Source organism: Chamaea fasciata, unplaced genomic scaffold (assembly GCF_029207755.1).
Source record: "Chamaea fasciata isolate MVZ Bird 193981 ecotype frontalis unplaced genomic scaffold, bChaFas1.0.hap1 SCAF_7, whole genome shotgun sequence".
In the NCBI taxonomy this organism is placed as follows: domain Eukaryota; kingdom Metazoa; phylum Chordata; class Aves; order Passeriformes; family Sylviidae; genus Chamaea; species Chamaea fasciata.
In genome coordinates, this window is record NW_027094092.1 from 1,000,322 (window position 1) to 1,018,329 (window position 18,008).

General features: G+C 64.4%; 3 protein-coding genes across 5 annotated transcripts; 2 read left to right on the top strand and 1 right to left on the bottom strand.

The window, feature by feature from the left end:
• Positions 1–863: 863 nt before the first annotated feature.
• Positions 864–7,306, bottom strand: SSRP1 (structure specific recognition protein 1). Its single transcript, XM_066187137.1, has 17 exons — positions 7,228–7,306; positions 6,551–6,711; positions 6,152–6,337; positions 5,871–5,976; positions 5,212–5,402; positions 4,915–5,145; positions 4,723–4,826; positions 4,486–4,614; positions 4,105–4,326; positions 3,950–4,022; positions 3,414–3,552; positions 3,279–3,324; positions 2,681–2,804; positions 2,123–2,293; positions 1,816–1,898; positions 1,513–1,693; positions 864–1,263 (listed from the first exon to the last, which is right to left on the bottom strand). The coding sequence occupies exons 2-17, from the start codon at positions 6,602–6,604 to the stop codon at positions 1,195–1,197; spliced, it is 2,109 nt and encodes a 702-aa protein (XP_066043234.1). The 5' UTR covers positions 6,605–6,711; positions 7,228–7,306; the 3' UTR covers positions 864–1,194.
• A 598-nt stretch (positions 7,307–7,904) lies between these two features.
• On the top strand, positions 7,905–12,427 carry P2RX3 (purinergic receptor P2X 3). Of its 3 annotated transcripts, none has more exons than XM_066187138.1 (12): positions 7,905–8,308; positions 9,093–9,228; positions 9,329–9,400; positions 9,472–9,538; positions 10,007–10,100; positions 10,181–10,258; positions 10,456–10,597; positions 11,151–11,281; positions 11,385–11,478; positions 11,552–11,617; positions 11,799–11,876; positions 11,985–12,427. In XM_066187138.1, the coding sequence occupies exons 1-12, from the start codon at positions 8,169–8,171 to the stop codon at positions 12,105–12,107; spliced, it is 1,221 nt and encodes a 406-aa protein (XP_066043235.1). In that variant the 5' UTR covers positions 7,905–8,168; the 3' UTR covers positions 12,108–12,427. The 3 variants fall into 3 exon arrangements, with proteins under 3 accessions (XP_066043235.1, XP_066043237.1, XP_066043236.1); XM_066187140.1 differs by having other exon boundaries at positions 11,199–11,281; XM_066187139.1 differs by having other exon boundaries at positions 9,362–9,400.
• Positions 12,428–14,759: 2,332 nt separating this feature from the next.
• Positions 14,760–16,199, top strand: APLNR (apelin receptor). Its single transcript, XM_066186811.1, is given in 7 exon segments — positions 14,760–14,892; positions 14,894–15,019; positions 15,021–15,221; positions 15,223–15,351; positions 15,353–15,481; positions 15,483–15,554; positions 15,556–16,199. Coding segments are annotated over 7 exon segments (1,104 nt in total). The 5' UTR covers positions 14,760–14,844; the 3' UTR covers positions 15,955–16,199.
• The last annotated feature ends 1,809 nt before the right edge of the window (positions 16,200–18,008 follow it).

Sequence of the window (18,008 nt, forward strand, 5' to 3'; positions counted from 1 at the left end):
GGGCGGGCGCCACGGGCCCGGGGCGATCCCGATCACCCGCAGCCCCATGCCGGCACAGAGACCCCTACTCACCCTCCACCGGCGCTGCTCATGCATATTCATGAGCGCCCCGGCCACGCCCCCGACTGCACAGAGGGGTGGGGCAGAGCGGCGCCGCGTGGCGGGCGGTCCATAGAGAGGGGCGGCTAGAGAGTCCTCCGGAATGGGGGTGGGGGGGACACGCTGGAGACCTCCAGCACCCCCCGAATCACCCTCGGGAGCCGGAGCAGCCGGGCAGAACCCCCTGGACACCCCGTGAAGCCCCCCGCAGTTGCGAATTATCCCATTCCCGGGGTCCTCCAACCGTGGGTCTGCTGCCAGAGGGGCAGTAATGCATGTTGAGGTGCGGGTTGCTGTGACAGTGGAGCCCCCCGCTCACCATTTGGGGCATCCGGGGTCCCTTGTGCCCACCGGGGACACGCGGCTTCCGCCCCGGGGGGCTCCTGCTTCCCCGCAGCCACATCCCAGCGGTGCCAGTAAAGGCAGTGGAAGGAGGGGGGAACAGGCAGCCATTGGGTCCCCCTCGGGGCTGGTTCCAGACCGGGAATCGGCTGCAATCAACACCGGAGGGGAAACAGGCCTTAATCGGATCAACCCCCTCACGAGGGAGGTAGGAAAAACCCCCAAATGGCATCAGGATCGAGCGAGGGGCTGTAATTAGGTGCCCTGATGGCTTAGCAGGGGCTGGGGGCCGCTAATGGAGGGTGGGGAGAGAGTGAAGTCAGCCCTGGAAGCGGTTCAAGGAGGGGAATGAGCTCCCGGATGGCTGCAGGAAGGAAGGAGGGATGGGGGAGCCAGCCCCACGCCCACACAAACACCATCAGTGGGTTTTTTTTTTTTAATTCAACCCGAGTTGCCATGTGAACAGACCCAAAATACAAAAAAAAAACACCAAAAAAAAAAAAATCAACGAGGGAAGGAAAGAAAAGGAGAGAAACCAAGTGTTTAGAAAAAATAAATTGATGGGTACAAAGGTGAGGGACTGAGGAGCCTCTGGCACCTCCTGCCACCACGGGGTGCTGGGGGGACGGGGGAACCTGGCCCTGCTCTGAGGTGGGAGCCATCCAGAGCCCAGGACCCTGGTCCCTGCCGTGGGGGCGGCCTGCCCAGTCCTCTCCCGACCTGGGATCCAGCCTGGAGCCAGCTGGGATGGGGCTAATCCGAGCCAGACGCAGAGTCCTCTGAGCTGGGGGGTGGGCTGGCAGCTCCCTCGTCCTCTGAGTCCTGCAGGCAGAGGACAAAGAAATCAGCAGGGGACAATGAAGGCAGGGCCGTATTCCCCCACTACAGCAGGGACAGGGTGGTGGTGGTGACTTGGGGACACCTCGAGGGGATGTCCAAGTACCACATGAGGACCCAGCCTCTCCAGCAGAAACCACAGGGATGTTACCCAAGGTGGAGGGGCTGGGACCCTCCCAGACAGCTGTTCCCCAGGAAAGAGGGACCAGGACTTTCCCCAGTTGTGAAGCCCACCTCCTTCTTGCTCTCTGCAGAGGAGCTCTCATCGCTAGACACGAATTCCTTGCTCTTGAAGCTGTCGCTCATGCCCTTAGCCGGGGACTTGGAGGATGCAGACTTGGAGGTGGTGCCTTTCTTGTCCCCTTTCCCCTTCACCAGCTTCTCCTGCTTCTTCTTCTTCTTCTTTGACCTCTCCCTGCATGGGGTTGGGAGGGCAGAGGGGAGAGGAGCAGCGTTACCCAGCTGGCATGCACCAGCCCCGGGAACAGCCTGATTTTTGGGGGCCAAGCCCTGCCAGCCTCTTGGCAGCACGCTCACCCCCTGTGGCTGTCGCCCTTGCTGTATTCCTTCATGGCCTTCTCGTAGTCCCGCCTGGCATCTTCTGCCTTCCGATCCCACTCCTGCAGCCAGAGCACAGGGTCAGCAAGGCCCCCTCTCCCCCTCCACCTGCACACCACCATGTTCCTACTTCTGATTACCCAGCTCACCAGCCCGAGGATGTCCCCAGCCCTTCCCAACTCCCCATCTGTGCAGCTCCAGGCTCCCAGGAGCGAGGAAGGGTCTTGCATATCTAGCTTCCCCTCTGTACCAGGCCCAGCTGTGCCCTGGGCCTCCCATCCCTCACCTCCTTCTTCTCCTTGGACATGGCCTTCCAGAGCTCCCCAGCCTTCTTGGACAGATCGGTGATGCTGATGCCAGGGTGGTCCGACTTGATCTTCTCCCGGCTGGCATTCAGCCAGAGCATGTAGGCAGACATCGGGCGCTTGGGAGCATTGGGGTCCTTCCCCTTCTTGCTCTGGGAGGTGGAGAACACCCATGGAAGCCCAATGCCCCCCTTCCCCAACACCTCAGGAGCAGGCTTTGCTCTCCTCGCCTCCACACCCCCCAGCTGTCCAGCTGCAGCCCTGGCAGAGGGGCTGAAGGAGGGTCACAGCTGGGGGGTCAGGCTGCTGGAGAACAGCCCAATGACAACCAGGATAGGCTGGGCATGGGAACAACATGCCCTTGGGAGAGGCTCAGCCTGGACCCATCTGGAGGCAGTGACGCCAGGCCTGGACAACAGCTCTGGCCAGGGCATTGGTGAGTGCTGCAGAGGCTGAGGTGAGGCAGGTCAAGTGGGGCTGTGACCCACCCAATCCCGCTCCAGGAGCTGCTCCTGCTCCCCTCACCAGCAGCCCCTCACCTCCGGCTGCTTCTTGCGGGGCTTGCGGTCCTTGACGATCTTGGCCTTCTTGGCGGGTTTCTTGTCGTCACGGTCGCTGTCACCATCACCGCTGGAGGAGCTGGCTGAGGCGTTGCTGTCAAATCTGCACGGGGGCACCAGCTTCAGAGATGCCTCCAGGCACCACAGCCCTGAGGCTTCCCGAGCTGGAGCTGCCCTGCTCCCGTTAACAGCCCTCAGGGGAGTGGCCTTCCACGAACATGGCTCATCGTGTTCTGTTTCCTGGATATTTGGAGCTCTCGTGGCGCCAGGGCTCAGCTTCAAGCTCCCCCCACGACTCCCAGGCATCCTCACCCCAGCTTGGGGCTTTAACCCTCCTCCCAACTGTTCACTTTCCCGAAAAGTGCAGCCAAGGCCTCCCCAGGAGCCCTTCCAGAACTCTCTCATACTGCCTAATGCCATTACAATGAAGTAAGCCCAGAACTGCACCGGCTGCCCAACATTCCCAAATCCAGGTGACCCCAGTCATACTGTGAGCATCTCTCAATGTTCACACAGCCCTAGAACAACACTTTCCTATGGGGCTTTTGGATAGAGCCCTGCCTTGGCCTCTACTCACTCTTCAGCCACGTCATCATCCTCTTCCCCAGGGTTGAAGGACTCATCTGGAGGAGAAAGCGAGGGCTCAGTGCTTCCGATCATGAGGAGCAGGAGCTGGAGCATCCCAGCAGCCCCTCACAGCCCCAGCCCTCACCTGTCTCCTCCCCAGAGCCATCGCTGCTGTCATTGGCATTCTCCTCCCGGATCTTGCCCTCCTCTTTCATCCGCTCCAAGTAGGCATCGTGCTGGTCCTCATCGGAGTCAGCATATTCATCGTAGCTCTGCTTCATTCCCTGTGGAGAGGTGTGATGAGAGCTGCTCCCTGTGTCCCCTGCTGGAACACAGCCCTGGCTGAACACAGCCCTGGGCATGCACATGTCCCATGTCCCCTCCTTCCCCCCTGAGGGCCCGGAGAGAGGGGCAGAACAGTTATGGGGGTTATGGGGCCCCTTGCACACCACGCTGGGGTTACTGGGTTAGTCAGAGACCACCACAGCCATGCACAGGAAACCTGCACCCGGAGGAGGAGGAGGAGGAGGAGAAAGAGGAAGGGATATCGCACGGACCTTTTTCCTCTACAAGGGCAAGGAGAGAAAAGAGAGGTGAAAAAAAGAGGGAAAAGCAGCTGGATTCCGGGAGAAGGCAGCGCTAGTGCCAGCGGGTGCGAGCCCAGCCCTGCATGGCTGATACCTCCTTCAGCCCCCGGTTCTTGATGTTCAGCTTCTTGGCGTTGACGAAGTCGAAGAGCTTCCCATACTCCTCCCTGTGGGAAAGGGCACGGTTGGGCCGGGGGTGCTGGGGAGCCCCGGCAGGCACAGCCAGGCTGGCCCCACTCCCACACCCACCTCTCGATGCTGCTGAAGGTGTACTGCGTGCCCTGCTTGGTCTCGATCTCAAAGTCGAAGGAGCGGGTGGTGGTGGTGCCGCGGGCAAAGTTGACGAAGGAGATCTCGTCGAAGCGGATGTGCACGGGGGGCTTGTGCACGTAGATGAAGCCCCTCTCCAGAGGGTACAGCAGCCCCGAGCTGGCCTTATAGGAGCACGTGATGCACTGGGCTCCAGAGTGTCTGCAGGACAAACACTGCTATCCCTGGGGACAAACACCCTCCCCGTGCCCAGCCCTGGCAGACAGACCCTGCTCGCCAGCATGAATCACACAGAGAGCCCCTTCCCCCTGGCCATGGCAATGAGGTGGAAAGAGAGGGACTGGCCCTGCAGCCGCTCACCCCTGGAAGTTTCCGGGCACTGTGATCTTGCGGTTCACCAGTGCCTTCATCACCCGGCTGACCATCTCATAGAGGGACCCCGACATGTTCTTGGTGAGCCGCCCCTCAAAGCGCTTCTCCACCTCTTCCCTGTGTGGAGGGAAGGAGGGCAGAGGTGAGAACAAGGTCTGGGGGTAAGTACTTCCCTCAGGATCCAGCGAGGAGTCTGGGAAGCGGTGTGGCATCGGGGGAGCTCACTCATTCATGTTGAGGGTCAGGGAGATGTCCTCATCCTTGGAGAAGAGCAGGATGAGGAAGTGGTAGCGGGTCTGGCCTTGCTTTATCGGGGGGTCCAGGCTGATCTGGAAAGAGAAGAGGAGGTGAAGACACGAAACCCCCCAAACCACCCCTAAGGCTCTTCCAGGGGAAGGCTGAGCCACTGCCACTCACCACGAAGAACATCTGGCGCTGGTCCTTGTGCGGGAGCAGGAAGAGGCGCAGCACGGTGGTGTAGGGGATCTTGTAGTCGAAGGTCTTGCCGTGCAGGTGCAGGAAGGTGGGGTAGATGCGGATGTCGTAGCGCCCGCGCGGCGTCAGGCACTGCAGCTCCCGGAAGATGCAGATGGCATCTCCGGTGGCCTGGATCACGTCTGCCTTAGACAGCACGTTCTGGGCGAAGGCCTGCGAGGGAAGCGGTCACAAAGGGCCACTCGCTACCAGCCCCCGCCCTCCTGCCAGCCCACGCACCTCCACGGGGTCCACGCCGTCCTCCTGGGTCGGGGGGACGTAGAACCGGACCTCCATGAGCGACACCTCGGCGTCATCGTTCTGGTGGAACTCCAGCGTCACCTCGTTCTTGCCCGTGGTGCACTGGGACACGTTGCTGAGTGGGATCTCAAACACCGGCTGCTCCCCGATGTCAAAGGAGAGCAGCTGCCCTGCGGGGACATCGCAGCCAGCTCAGAGCTGTGCCCCCCAAATCCCATCTCCAGCCACAGTCTCACTCCTCTCCCAAAATCCAGCAGTACCTCTGCTCTCTCATCGCTGCATTCCCACCCTCCAAAATCTCCAGGCTTTCTCCTTTCTGGCTGCATCCCTGGAAACTGGCACTGATCCGAAACACAGAAAAAGGAACTGTCTGACCCCGTATGTCCTGGTTCCTGAGCTAAAGGCACATCTACCAGCTCCCCTGGCTCCCTGAAGAACGGCAGCTCTGCCACACGCGCAGATTCTACACCAAGCACAGAGCCCTGGGATTCAGGGCCTTCCTGCTCTCTTGAGATGGCAAATGTCCTCAAGGACGTCCCTAGAAAGCAGTTGCTCCTAAGGGAATTGCTGGGGCAGCAGAAGAGCCACACTGGTGGGAACATCCCACCCCATGGTCTCAGGCTGCCACTGGAACTCACCTCCAAACCTCACTGTGCCCCAGTTCCAGCCCTTCACACACAGATCCTTCTCTGCAAGCTCCAGGCAATAGTGGGCCTTGAAGAAATCTGAGAGCTTGTCAAATTCCTGGGTTCGACAAAAGGGAGGGAATGCCATCAGGAACCACCAGTGCCCAGAGCCCCAGGTGAGACACAGCTCCTGGGCATGGAGATGGAGGAAGCAGAGCTGTTCTGCGGCTGGCAGGGAGCACAGCTGGATCTGGGACAGGGCCAAGGCAGCGGGAGCAGGAACAGGGACTCACCGACTCCCGGAACCCGTCGTACTTGTAGACGTGGCCGTTCTTGGTGAGCAGCTTGAGGCCGTGCCCCAGCGCCACGCGCCGCCACACGCCCTCGGCCAGCTCTGAGGCCTGGATGTTGTCCACCTTCCCTGTCTTGCTGTTCTTGAAGATGACGCCCTGCCGGCTCAGCCGCAGCCGCCCATCATTCTGTGGGAGAGCTGGGCATGAGGGGACTCAGTCCCATGGAACCATGGAGGAACTGTGGCCGTGTTTGTTGGGTACAGCCCTCCAGGCACCCACGCCACCAACCAACCACAGCTTCATCCTCCACACCCTCCTCACCACGCAGCATTTGCTCCCCCCATGCACACCCCAACCCTGGAAGTGCCCCTGGGGCCATCCCCACGTCCCCTCGCTTACCATGGACCCCTTCACCTCCTGGTAGATCTCGTTGAACTCCAGCGTATCAGCCATGGCGGCTGCGGGGTGTGGGAGGTGACAGGGACGAGCTCAGGGGGGGGTTCAGCAGCCCCCCCAGCGCGGCATGCCCGGGGCAGCGGCAGAGGACTCAGTCACGGCAGCTGTGGGAGGACAGCGGGTGAGCCGGGCTGGCGACAGGCTCCCGGTCCTCCCCAGCGCCCTCAAAACCAAACCTCGCCCCCCCCAAACCGCTCCCACCCCCAGCCCCGGACGCTGCCTCTCGCGGCGGCGCCTGACTCACCGACGGGGGCGACCCCCGGCCCCTTCCCCGGATGTGCTGTGGCCCCAGGGCCACCCCTTCCTGCACCCCTCGGCCACCGCTGTGTCATCGCGTCCCTCGAATCCCCCCTCCCCTGCCTTTCCCCTCCCTGATGCGGCCTCTTCGCACCCCAAACCACCCGCCGCACCCCAAATTCTTTCCGGGTGGAAAGAATGCAGCTCCCCAGCGCCCCCCGGGCCTCCCTCCAACCCCAGGCCTGCCTCCCGGCCCCGAGTCTACTCCCATCCCAGGCCTGTTCCCCATCCCAGCCCGGCCTCCCCTGACTCCGGGTTCCCCCCTGCGAGCTCCAGACACCCCCCCTCCATCCCCCGAGCAAGCCCGTCCAGCCCCCCCGCACCGCCACCGCCGCTGCCGCCGCTTTTCCCGCCTGCGCAGCGCGAACCGCGCGGAGCCGCCACCACCGCTGCCGGAAGTCGCGCGGACTTCCGCCATAGCGCCGGTCCGCGCTGACGCCCCCTGGCGACGGGGAGGAGCCGAGCGGCGCTCGCCGCCGCACCGCGGGCGGCACCGCAACGCACCGGGAGGCCCCGCCCACCGAGGCGGCGGGGGGCGGGGCTACAACGATCGCGATCCCGCCCCCCGGCCGCCGCTCGGCCCCGCCCAGAACCCTAGAGAGAATGGGGAGGGACCCCATTGGCCAGCGCGGGGCGAGCCCCGTGACGTCACCTCGTGTGGGGACACCCCCCACCCCCCAAAACCCGGGGCGCCCCAAAGTGTCGGAACCGAACAATGGGGGCGGTCCAGAGCGGGGCACCCCCGAAACCGCAGGCACGGGGTACGCCCCTCGTGCTCCCCTGCATGGGCGTCCCCCCCAAACCAGGCATCCCCAGTCTGGGGCGCACCCCCCACTTGCGGGCTCCCCGGTGTCCAAACGTGTCCCCCATTTGGGGCTCGCCACCACGGGGAAGGACCCCGGCTGCATCCTTCCATCCCCCCAGGAAGGGGGGGCGACCCCTCCCGTCCCCCCGGGCCGTGCCCCCGCCCCCGTCCCCCGCCCTGCCCCCGCCTCCGCCCGCCCGCACCGCCCTCGCTGCCCGCACCCCTGCGGGTGCTGCCCACACCCTGCCGGTACCCGCACCCTGCCCGTGTCCCTGCCGGTACCCCTGCCTGCACCCGCGCCCTGCCCTGCCCTGCCCGCATCCCCGCTCGCTGCCCGCACCCCTGCCCTGCCCTTCCCGCATCACCCTCCGTTCCCGCAGCCCTGCCTGCCGCTGCCCTGCCCGCAGCCCTGCCTTGCCCTGCCCGTAACCCCGTCGCCGGCCGCCCCCCGCGCTGCCCATGTCCCTCTCGGGCTCCCGCACCCGCTGGGTGAGCGACTTCTTCTCCTACGAGACCACCAAGTCGGTGGTGGTGAAGAGCTGGGTGGTGGGCGTCGTCAACCGCGGCGTCCAGCTCCTCATCCTCGCCTACTTCGTCGGGTGAGCCCCTCTGGCAGCCGCCGGGACAACCTCAGGGCATCTCTGGGACACCCCGCCCCGGGACATCCCCCGGGACACACCCCCGAACCCTCTTCCCGGCACCGCGGCAGCGCGGTGACTTCCCACTTGCCGCTGCAGGTGACACCCGGGGGTGACAAGGGTGATGGGGGGGTGACGGCATGTGGCAGTGGGGTCACAGCTTGGGGACACCCGGGCGGCGGTGCGGGGTGAGGGGGTGGCCAGGTCGGGAGTAGGGGGTGATGGAGCAGAAGAGGGTCGGGAGAGCGGGTGACAAAATGTGTCAGGGCTGGGAATTCAGGTGTGCCGGAGCAGGTGACACGATGGGGACAGCCAGGAGAGTGTGCCGGTTGACAAGGCGGGACAGAGGATGTCGCTGCGGGTGACACAAGGGGGACAGCCACAGAGCGTGCCGGTGCGGGTGACAGGAGGGTGGCAGCGCAGGTGACATGATGGGGACAGCAAAGGTGTCGTTACGGGTGACACAAGGAGGACAGCCAGGAGAGCATCTCGGGTGGATGACGGGAAGGGCACAGCGTGGGTGACACCGAGGGGCTGAGAAGCCGCTCGGCCCCAGCGGATGACAGAAGGGGGTCCCTGTCCCCGAGTGCTCCCGCGGGGTGACAGCAGCCACTGGCGGGGGGGATGACAAGCTGCTGTGAGGACCCGGACAGCTCCGGTGGGCCGGGGGTCACAGCCAGGTCCGGGGGGTGCCGGTGGTGTCCGGGGGTGGCTGTCCCCAGCCTGACTCGCGGTGTTGTCCCAGCTGGGTGTTCCTCCATGAGAAAGCGTACCAGGTGCGGGACACCGCCATCGAGTCCTCCGTGGTCACCAAGGTGAAGGGCGTGGGGCGCTACGCGGGGCAGGTGATGGACACGGCCGACTACGTCACGCCCCCCCAGGTGAGGACCGGGGACCGGAGGAGTCCCTGAGGGGCGCGGGGCCACCCCCGCCTCAGTCCCCCACCCCCCGGACGGGTCGTGTGACAGCGACCTCCCTCAGGGCACCTCGGTGTTCGTGGTGGTCACCAAGCAGATCCGGACCGAGGACCAGGAGCAGGGCGTGTGCCCGGAGGTGCGGGGGGGCAGGGGGCGCTCGGGGGGACCCCTCGATGAGCCCCCCGTCCGCTGACCCCCGCCCCGCAGAGCGAAGCCGCGTTTCACTGCTCGGCGGACCGGGACTGCCGGGAGCTGAGCCCGGGCACGAGCAACGGTGAGAGACCCCGGGGGGGGGGGGACGGGGGCTGGGGGGTCGGAGGGACCGGGGGGAGCCACCACGGGCAGGAGGGAGGGACCCTGGGTGGGCTTAGGGGACTGGGGGTGGCTCAGGATTCTGATGCAGGAGCTGGAGGTCTGGGAGAGCCGCGGGTTCAGGGTCCCAGGGGTGCCGATGGGGGTCCAGGGATCCCAGGAATGCTGACGGGGGTCTGGGGTCCCAGGGGTGTTCCCGAGGGTACTGACAGCGATCCGGGGGTCCCAGGGGTGCTGACGGGGATCTGGGGTCTCAAGGATGCTCCCGAGGGTACTGACAGCGATCCGGGGGTCCCAGGGGTGCTGACGGGGGTCTGGGGTCTCAGGGGTGCCCCCGGGGGTACTGACGGGAGTACAAGGGTCCCAGGGGTGCTGACAGAGTTCAGGGGTCCGAGGTCCCAGGTGTGCTGACAGGGGTTAGGGGTCCCAGGGGTGCTGACAGGGCGCTGCGTCCCCTACAACACGACCCTGCGCTCCTGCGAGATCCAGGGCTGGTGCCCGCCCGAGGTGGACACCGTTGACGTGTAAGTGGGGCAGGGGGACACAGGGAGGAGCAGGGGACATGCCCCCTGCCGTGTCCCCAGTGTCACCCCCTTTCCTCCAGCCCTGTCATGCTGGAAGCTGAGAACTTCACCCTCCTCATCAAGAACAGCATCCGCTTCCCACTCTTTGGCTTTGAGAAGTGAGTAGCACAGGACACGGGGGGACACAAGGGGACATGAGGACAGAGGGATGGGGTAACACAGGGACATGGGGACAGGGGACGTGGGGAGGCAGGCACAAGATGGTGAGGGGACACTGGGATGGGAGTCCATGAACCCCAGACTGCTGCCTGATGGGACATCCCTCCATGTCCCCCGTGTCCCTCTGTGTCCCCAGGACCAACCTGCCATCCCCTGGCAGTGGGACGGAGCTGGGCCGGTGTCGCTTCCACCCACAGCTGCAGCCCCTGTGCCCCATCCTGCGCCTGGGGGATGTGGCACGTCTGGCTGGGCAGGACTTCCCTGCGCTGGCTGCCACCGTGAGCGGGGACACAGGGGACATGGGAGGCATGGCGGAGGGGAGGGATTGGGATGGGTGTGGGGACATAGGGGTACAAGCATGTAAGGGCATGGGACACGGGAATTGGGGACACAGAGACATGGAATGTGGGACATGGGGACATGGGACATGGGACATGGGATGGGGGGGGATGTGGGGTGGTGGGATGTGGACATGGAGGATGGGGACATGGGCTTCATAACGTGGGGACACGGGATGCAGGGATGAGGGATGTTGGGAACAGGACATGGGGATACAGGAACACAGGACACACAGTGATGATGTGGGGCTTGACACAGGGACGTGGATGTGGGTGCATGGAGTTTGGGATGTGGGACATGGGGCCACAGAGTGTACAGACACAGAGATTTGAGACATGGGGTGCAGGGCGATGTGGAGCTTGGGGAGATGAGAATGTGGGATGTGGGTTCATGGGACATGGCGCTTGGGAACATGGGATGCAGGACTGTGAAACTGTGGGGACTTGGCGCCATGGGGCCAGGGTCCGTGGTGCTGATGCAGGGCTGGGGCAGGGGGGGGTGCTGGGGATCAAGATCGGGTGGGTGTGTGACCTGGACCAGGCCTGGGAGCGCTGCCTGCCCCACTACTCCTTCACCCGCCTGGACAGCCTGGCCCGGACCCCTGCCCCTGGATACAACTTCAGGTATGGCCAGGACACGCGTGGCACAGGGGTGTGCACTGCCTGGCATGGCTCCTGTCCCCGTGTCCCTATGTCCCCATGTCCCCACACCCCTGTGTCCCCGCAGGCATGCCAGATACTACCGCTGGCCCAACGGCTCTGAGCGCCGCACCCTCATCAAGGCCTTTGGGATCCGCTTTGATGTCCTGGTGTATGGCAGCGTATGTGTGGGGCCGGGGACTCAGGGGGTCACAGGGGGTTGGGGACTCTGGCCAACAAGCCCTGCTCCCCCAGGCCGGGAAGTTCGGCATCGTCCCCACCCTCATCAACACGGTGGCCGCTTTCACCTCCATCGGTGTGGTGAGTTGTGGATGTTCTCAGCCCCAGAGTGGTGACACCTCCCAGGGCAAAAGGGGGAAATCCCACGGCCAGGGGGCATGGGGACACAGCACAGCCACGGCGTGACAGTGGCCTGGCTCTGTGTGGGTCAGGGGGTGCTCCACAGCACGGGGCTCCTCCACCCCAACGCTGCTGCCCCCAGGGCACGGTGCTCTGCGACATCATCCTGCTCAACTTCCTCAAGGGCGCTGAGCACTACAAGGCCCGCAAGTTCGAGGAGGTCAGACATGGGGCCGGGGTGCCCTGGGGATGGGGACACCTCGGGGGGGCTCGATCCGCCCCCCCCCGGGTGCAGTGACTCACCCAGCGCCCACCCACTGCCCCACAGGTGTCAGAGGATGTTTTGCCCACCACCCCCGCCAGCCCCAAGGCATGTCCCCCCGGGGCGCTGGAGGCCAGCTCCCGGGACAAGCAATCCACCGACTCGGGCACCTTCTCCCTCGGCCTCTAGCCCCGGGGGCAGCCGTGGGGCAGCCCCCGCCTGTCTGCCACGCTGTGGGGCAGCCCACGGCCTGGTGAGGGGCTGACCGGGACCCCCGTCGGGCTCCTACTGCCCACCCAGTCCCCACTGATCCCCCTGTGAGCTCCATCAGCATCTGACTGTCCCCAGTGCCCACCCCGGGTTGTGCCAGTACATCCCAGTGTCCCCAGTGTCCATACGAGGTGCCCCAGTCCTGTCCCTTGCCCCCAGGGTGCCCCCCCAGCACCTCCCTGTCCTTGCCACCCCATGCCGGGGGCTGCACACCTCCCCCCCGCCAATAAATCCGTGGCTCGCAGCACCCACTCGTGTCCAATCTTGGGGGGGGCGGGTGGGGCGTTTTTGGGGGCCGACGGGCAGGGTTGGGGTGCGGCAGCAGAGGGAAGAGGCGTCGGGGTGCTGTCCCTGGGATGGGGGACACGGCGGGGGGAGCTGCCAACAGGAGGAGCGCTGTGCCCGCAGCGCTGCCCGTGGAAGGGGCCACCGAGGGACTGGAGTTGTGCCCCAGGGGTGTCACTTCCTCGGTCGGATGTGAGTAACTGGTGGATTCGAAGGAAGCTGCTGGATCCCTCCTCGCGCAGGGTCAAGCGCTGCCCTTCCTGCTCGAGGGGAAGGGGGGGTCTGGCTCCCCATCCCACGCCGTGGGGGCTCCCACCCCAATCCTCCTGCAGGGCCAGTGGGGACGCCGCGAGCCTGGCTTATTCCCAATGGAACCGCTGGTGCCAAGTCCTGCGGCTCATTCCTAGGAATGACGAACGAGGGTCGCGGAGCCCCTCGCTGGTGCCCAGGGCAGCCCCCGCCCCACAGGGAGAGCGGCTCCGGCCCTCCCCCTGCTGCAGATAGCGGAGCCCGTTATCAGCCCCACGGAGTCCTTATCAGCCCAGCCCTGGCCACCCACCCGCAACCCGTGGCCACCACCAACCCAGCCTGGGGGCTCCTTGCCCTGCGCCGAGACCAATGGGACCCCCTGGGTGGCACCGAGGCTGAGCCATCCCAGCTTCCAGGACAGCGAGGGGGTGACCGGGACACTCAGCCGCAGTTTTTGGAAAGGGAAGAAACTGGAAATGGATTCATGCGGGGCGGCTGGAAAGGAATACTTGTGCTGTGTTTCAATTAGGACAGAGATAGCTAGGATTGTTATTAATAGTCATTAATAGAACTGCTCATTAGCGGTCCTGCTCATTAACAGGGCTCCGGCCAGGGCGGGAGCGGCCCGGGGAGCCTCGCTGCCATCCCAGGGGGCTCATTAGCAGTGCTGGTGTTTCCCTGTTAATGCTCTTAATTAGCAGAAAGGCTCGAGTCGCATCTGCACTGGGGGGACTGGGGGGTTCCGGCCCTTCTTCATTCCAGTTTGGAATTTGAACCGGCACTGGGCATCCTCACAGTTCTGCCACCAGTGTGAGCAGCTTTTTTGGTTTGTACCTCTCTCCCCCGAAAGCCGGCTGTGCCTGGGCCGGGATACGGGATAATTCCTTATCTCCAGCCTGATTAAGCCCTGTTTATTCTCCCCGGCTGTTGCTGCAGCTCTGGGTGTCCTGTTCGGTGCCGCTGTGCCCCCACCCTAACCTGCACCCCCATTTACATTTACCGCTCTGTCTCATTTTGGAGACCCCTGTGAGCTCTCCCCCCTCCAATTTCAGCCACTGAATTCCCCCCACAACCCCTCCTTTACACCTCTTCACTGGTAGAAGGACCCCAGGGGACTTGGGGCTCTCCAGGCCTCACTCTGCAAAGTCCCACTCGGCTTCTTCGGTTCTTTTCCCCAGAGCTGGAATTGTCCCAATGGCACAGTCCCAGACCACGGTCTCACCACCGCGGGGGGCTTCCCTCCTCCCTCCCCCCAATATTTATTTGTGGGGTGGAGGGAAGTTTGTTCTCTCTTGGCTCAAGCGTTGCCGCGTCCGGCTCCGTGAGAAACTCGCGGAGCTGGGACACACCGAGAGCTCCAGCGGCAGCCGGTCCTGCGGCAGCTGCTGCTCTAAAATGGCCTTTTTACAGCGTGGGGGGTCCCAGAACCCCCCTCCCCGCCCTGGATTTTTGGCAAATGCATAAATCACCTCGGCGTGTTCCACTTAAAGTGGGGCCCCGGCCCTGGGGGACCCCCCGGAGCCACCACTGTGTGCACAGTGAGGCAAAGCTGGGAGCAAAACGGGGAATCCCAAGTGCCAAATGCAAAATGCCAAATGCACACCCTCCCCCCCCCCCCAGTGTGACACCACCCCCCCCTTCTCCAGGGTGCCCGATGTCACACTGCCCGTGCGAAATTGCAGCCCCGATGTGTGACACTCTGGCGCTGAATGCGGCGCCCTGAGGTGAGACCCCAAATGCTGGCTTGAAGCGCCCCATTCCTGATCTCCCCAGCGCCGCTGCCCTGACCCCAGCACCGAACGCCATCGTGGTGGGCGACCAAGCCCCCCGGCCGTGGCGGGGCCGGGGTTATCTCGGGGGTCGGCGCGTATGACACGCGGGTGAGATCTCGGTAAAACCCCCCGGACGGGAGCCAGATGGAGGTGGGGGGAGCTGTGAAGTTTCCCACGGGGGCTCCCTGCCGGCCCTGCCTCCTGCCCTGTCCTGTCCGTCCCCTCCAGGAGGAGGGCTGGGAGGAGGAGGAGGAAGGGGAGGTAACGCGGTGGGATTCGCAGGCGGCTCAGTGGCCGGAGGAGCGGGGTGAGCCCGGGATGAGCTGAGCGGAGCAGAGCCCAGCGCCGGGATGGAGGAGGCGACGGACGCCTACACCTACGGCTTCGACAACGATACGGGACTGCGAGTACACGGAGTGGGGCCCCTCGCTGGCCCTGCTTCCCACCATCTACCTGCTGGTCTTCCTGCTGGGCACCACCGGCAACGGGCTGGTCCTCTGGACCGTCTTCAAGGGCGGCCGCGACCCGCCGGCGCTCGGCCGACACCTTCATCGCCAACCTGGCCGTGGCCGACCTCACCTTCGTGGTCACCCTGCCCCTCTGGGCCGCCTACGCCTGGCTGGGCTACCACTGGCCCTTCGGCACGGCCGCCTGCAAGGTCAGCAGCTACCTGGTGTTTGTCAACATGTACGCCAGCGTCTTCTGCCTGACCGGCCTCAGCTTCGACCCGCTACCTGGCCATCGTCCGGCCGCTGGCCACCGCCAAGCTGCGCTCGCGGGTCAGCGGGCTGGTGGCCACCGTGGCCCTGTGGCTGCTGGCCGCCCTGCTGGCCCTGCCCGCCCTGGTGCTGCGACGGGGCGGCCGCCCTCGGCGGGGACACCAAGATCACCTGCTACATGGACTACGGCGACCTGGCGGCGCAGGGGACGGAGGGCGCCTGGGAGGTGGGGCTGGGGCTCTCCTCCACCGCCCTGGGCTTCGTGGCCCCCCTTCGCCGTGATGCTGACCTGCTACTTCTTCATCGCCCGCACCGTGGCCACTCACTTCCGCCGGGAGCGGGGCCGAGGGGCCCCGCAAGCGCAAGCGCCTCACGGTGCTGGTGGCCGCCTTCGGGGGCTGCTGGCTGCCCTTCCACCTGGTCAAGACCCTCTACGTGCTGATGGACCTGGAGGTGCTGCCCTGGTCCTGCGCCCTCCACACCTTCCTCAACAACCTCCATCCCTACTGCACCGGCATCGCCTACATCAACAGCTGCCTCAACCCCTTCCTCTACGCCTTCTTCGACCCCCGCTTCCGCCACGCCTGTGCCACCCTCCTCTGCTGCCGCACCGCCGGCCCCGGGCCCGAGCGCTCTGCCAGCTACTCCTCGGGGCACAGCCATCCCCCCGGGGGCAAGGCGGGCCCCGGCCCGGGGGGCAAGCTGGACCCCGCCACCCAGGAGACGCTCTTCCGCGCCTGAGCCCCTCCCCGACCGCGCCCGGCGCCTCCCGAGCTGGTCTACTCGGGGGGACCCCCCACCTCCGCCTCTCCCCAAAGCCTGGCTTGCTTTGGGGATCCCCCGCTGGAAAGCCCTGCTCGCGGGAAGGGGAAACTGAGGCACAGCCGGGGAGGAGCCCCTGGGGGGCTCAGGCGGGGGCGGCTCCCCCGGCACCCCCAGAGCTTTGTGTTTTGTGACAAATAAATGAATTTTGGTTAAAAAAGAAAGGAGCGGGGTGTGCGCAGTTGCCTCGGCGGGCTGGGGGGATGCGGTGGAAGGGAGGATGGAGGGGTGGGGGGTACGGCTGGGTTTTAGGGTGTCTGTGAGCGAGGGTGCAGTGTGTGTGGGGGTTGTGTGTGGACTATGGGGGGGTCTCTGTCTGGGACAGATTCTCCTGGTCTCCTCCTTAGCAACACTTTGGGGAAATGCAGGAAAACCTCCATCCCAACCCTTTGGAGTATCACAGCATGGGGATGGGGGTATCTGACCCCGTGGGGTGGGCACCTGCCTGCCCCAGGCCCCCAGCTGTGATTTTATCAGGCGGCAGCACTGTCCCACCAAATCCCGTTTTGGGGCTTTTATCCTTATCTGAGGCTGGGACAAGCTCCGGGTGACTCACCTGGGTGTGAAAACGGGACCTAGTGCTGTGAAACACCCAAACCTGAGGGATGGGGACATGGGACCCCCTGGGTGCGGATGGGGACATGGGACCCTCTGAGTATGAAGAGGGACACAGGACCCCCTGGGCACTGATGGGAGTTTTGGGAACTGGGCAGGACCCCGGCTCACCCCAGCCAGGATTTGGATGAGCCAGCAAATGGCTCCTGTCCCATTTCCTCCCCACCCCAGCCCCCGCTGCTTCCTGAGGCTCTGCTCGAAATAAATCTTCCCCCTATTTGCTATTTACATCCTTCATTTATTGGTGATGAACTATCCTGTCTCCTCAGCCTTTGTTCTCTCTTGGAAAGGATGCGGGATCATTACTGGGATCCTTGGGATGCTTCCCGTCAAGGGAGCTGCCTCCGCCTTCCTGCTGGCCCCCACCGTGTTTGGGGGCCACTGCCCAGGGTCTCCCCGTGTGGGGACAGTCCTTTGTCCAGAGAGAGAGAATGGAGGGGGCGGCCAGGGAGCTGGGGACTGCACAACCCTCCACCTGGAGGGGTGGGAGCCTCCTTGAGGGTTTTGGGGTGTTCGCAGATGGATCTGGTTTGGTCTAAGAGCTGGGGGACCTTGAGGAGTGGGAATGTTGCAGCCAGGGACATGTCCCAAGGTGTGTTTACATTCCAGTGCCATCCAGGCTCCCTCAGCCTGGAGAGACCCCTGGATATCTCCCATCCGTCTGTCAATCCAACAGTCCATCCATCAGCCCAACAGTCCTCTCCTCCATCCATCCATCCATCCATCCACCATCCATCCATCCATCCATCCATCCATCCATTCTTCCATCCCTGGGTTAATGGTTTTGGGGTTACAGGGACAGTACTGGGTTGATGGTTGGACTTGATCTTAAAGGTCTCTTCCAACCTCGATGACTCTACGATTTTCCCCTTCTCTCCCTCCCTTTGCCCATCCCTCCATCACACCATCCTCCTTTCCCTCCCTTTCTCCAACTCTCCCTCTCTCCCTCCATCCCTCCACCACCCCCAAATACCCAGCACTGTGGGGGTGTCAGCTTTGCTGCTTCCCCCCCTCCCCGTCCGGCTCAGCCGCCGGGCGCGGAAACGGCCGCAGGCGCCCGGCCAGCGGAGACGGAGCTGCCGACTTTCTATCCGCGTCTTGGAGATTTCCCTTTCCCTTCCAGGAGGGAAATGTTTGGTTGAAGAGTCTCTGGGGAGAAATGCAGGGACGCTCCAGAAAATAACAAGGCCGGAGCTGGGGGTGGGGGGCAGCAGAGCCGGACCACCCGTCGGAAGAAGATAAGGAAGGTGTTGCCTTCCTGAGAGTGCCTGGGGAAGATGAGGAGGGAAGATAGAGGGGGACAGTGGGCACGGGGGGATGGGGAGCGTCCTTGGAAAGGATGGCTGGGGGAATGGGGG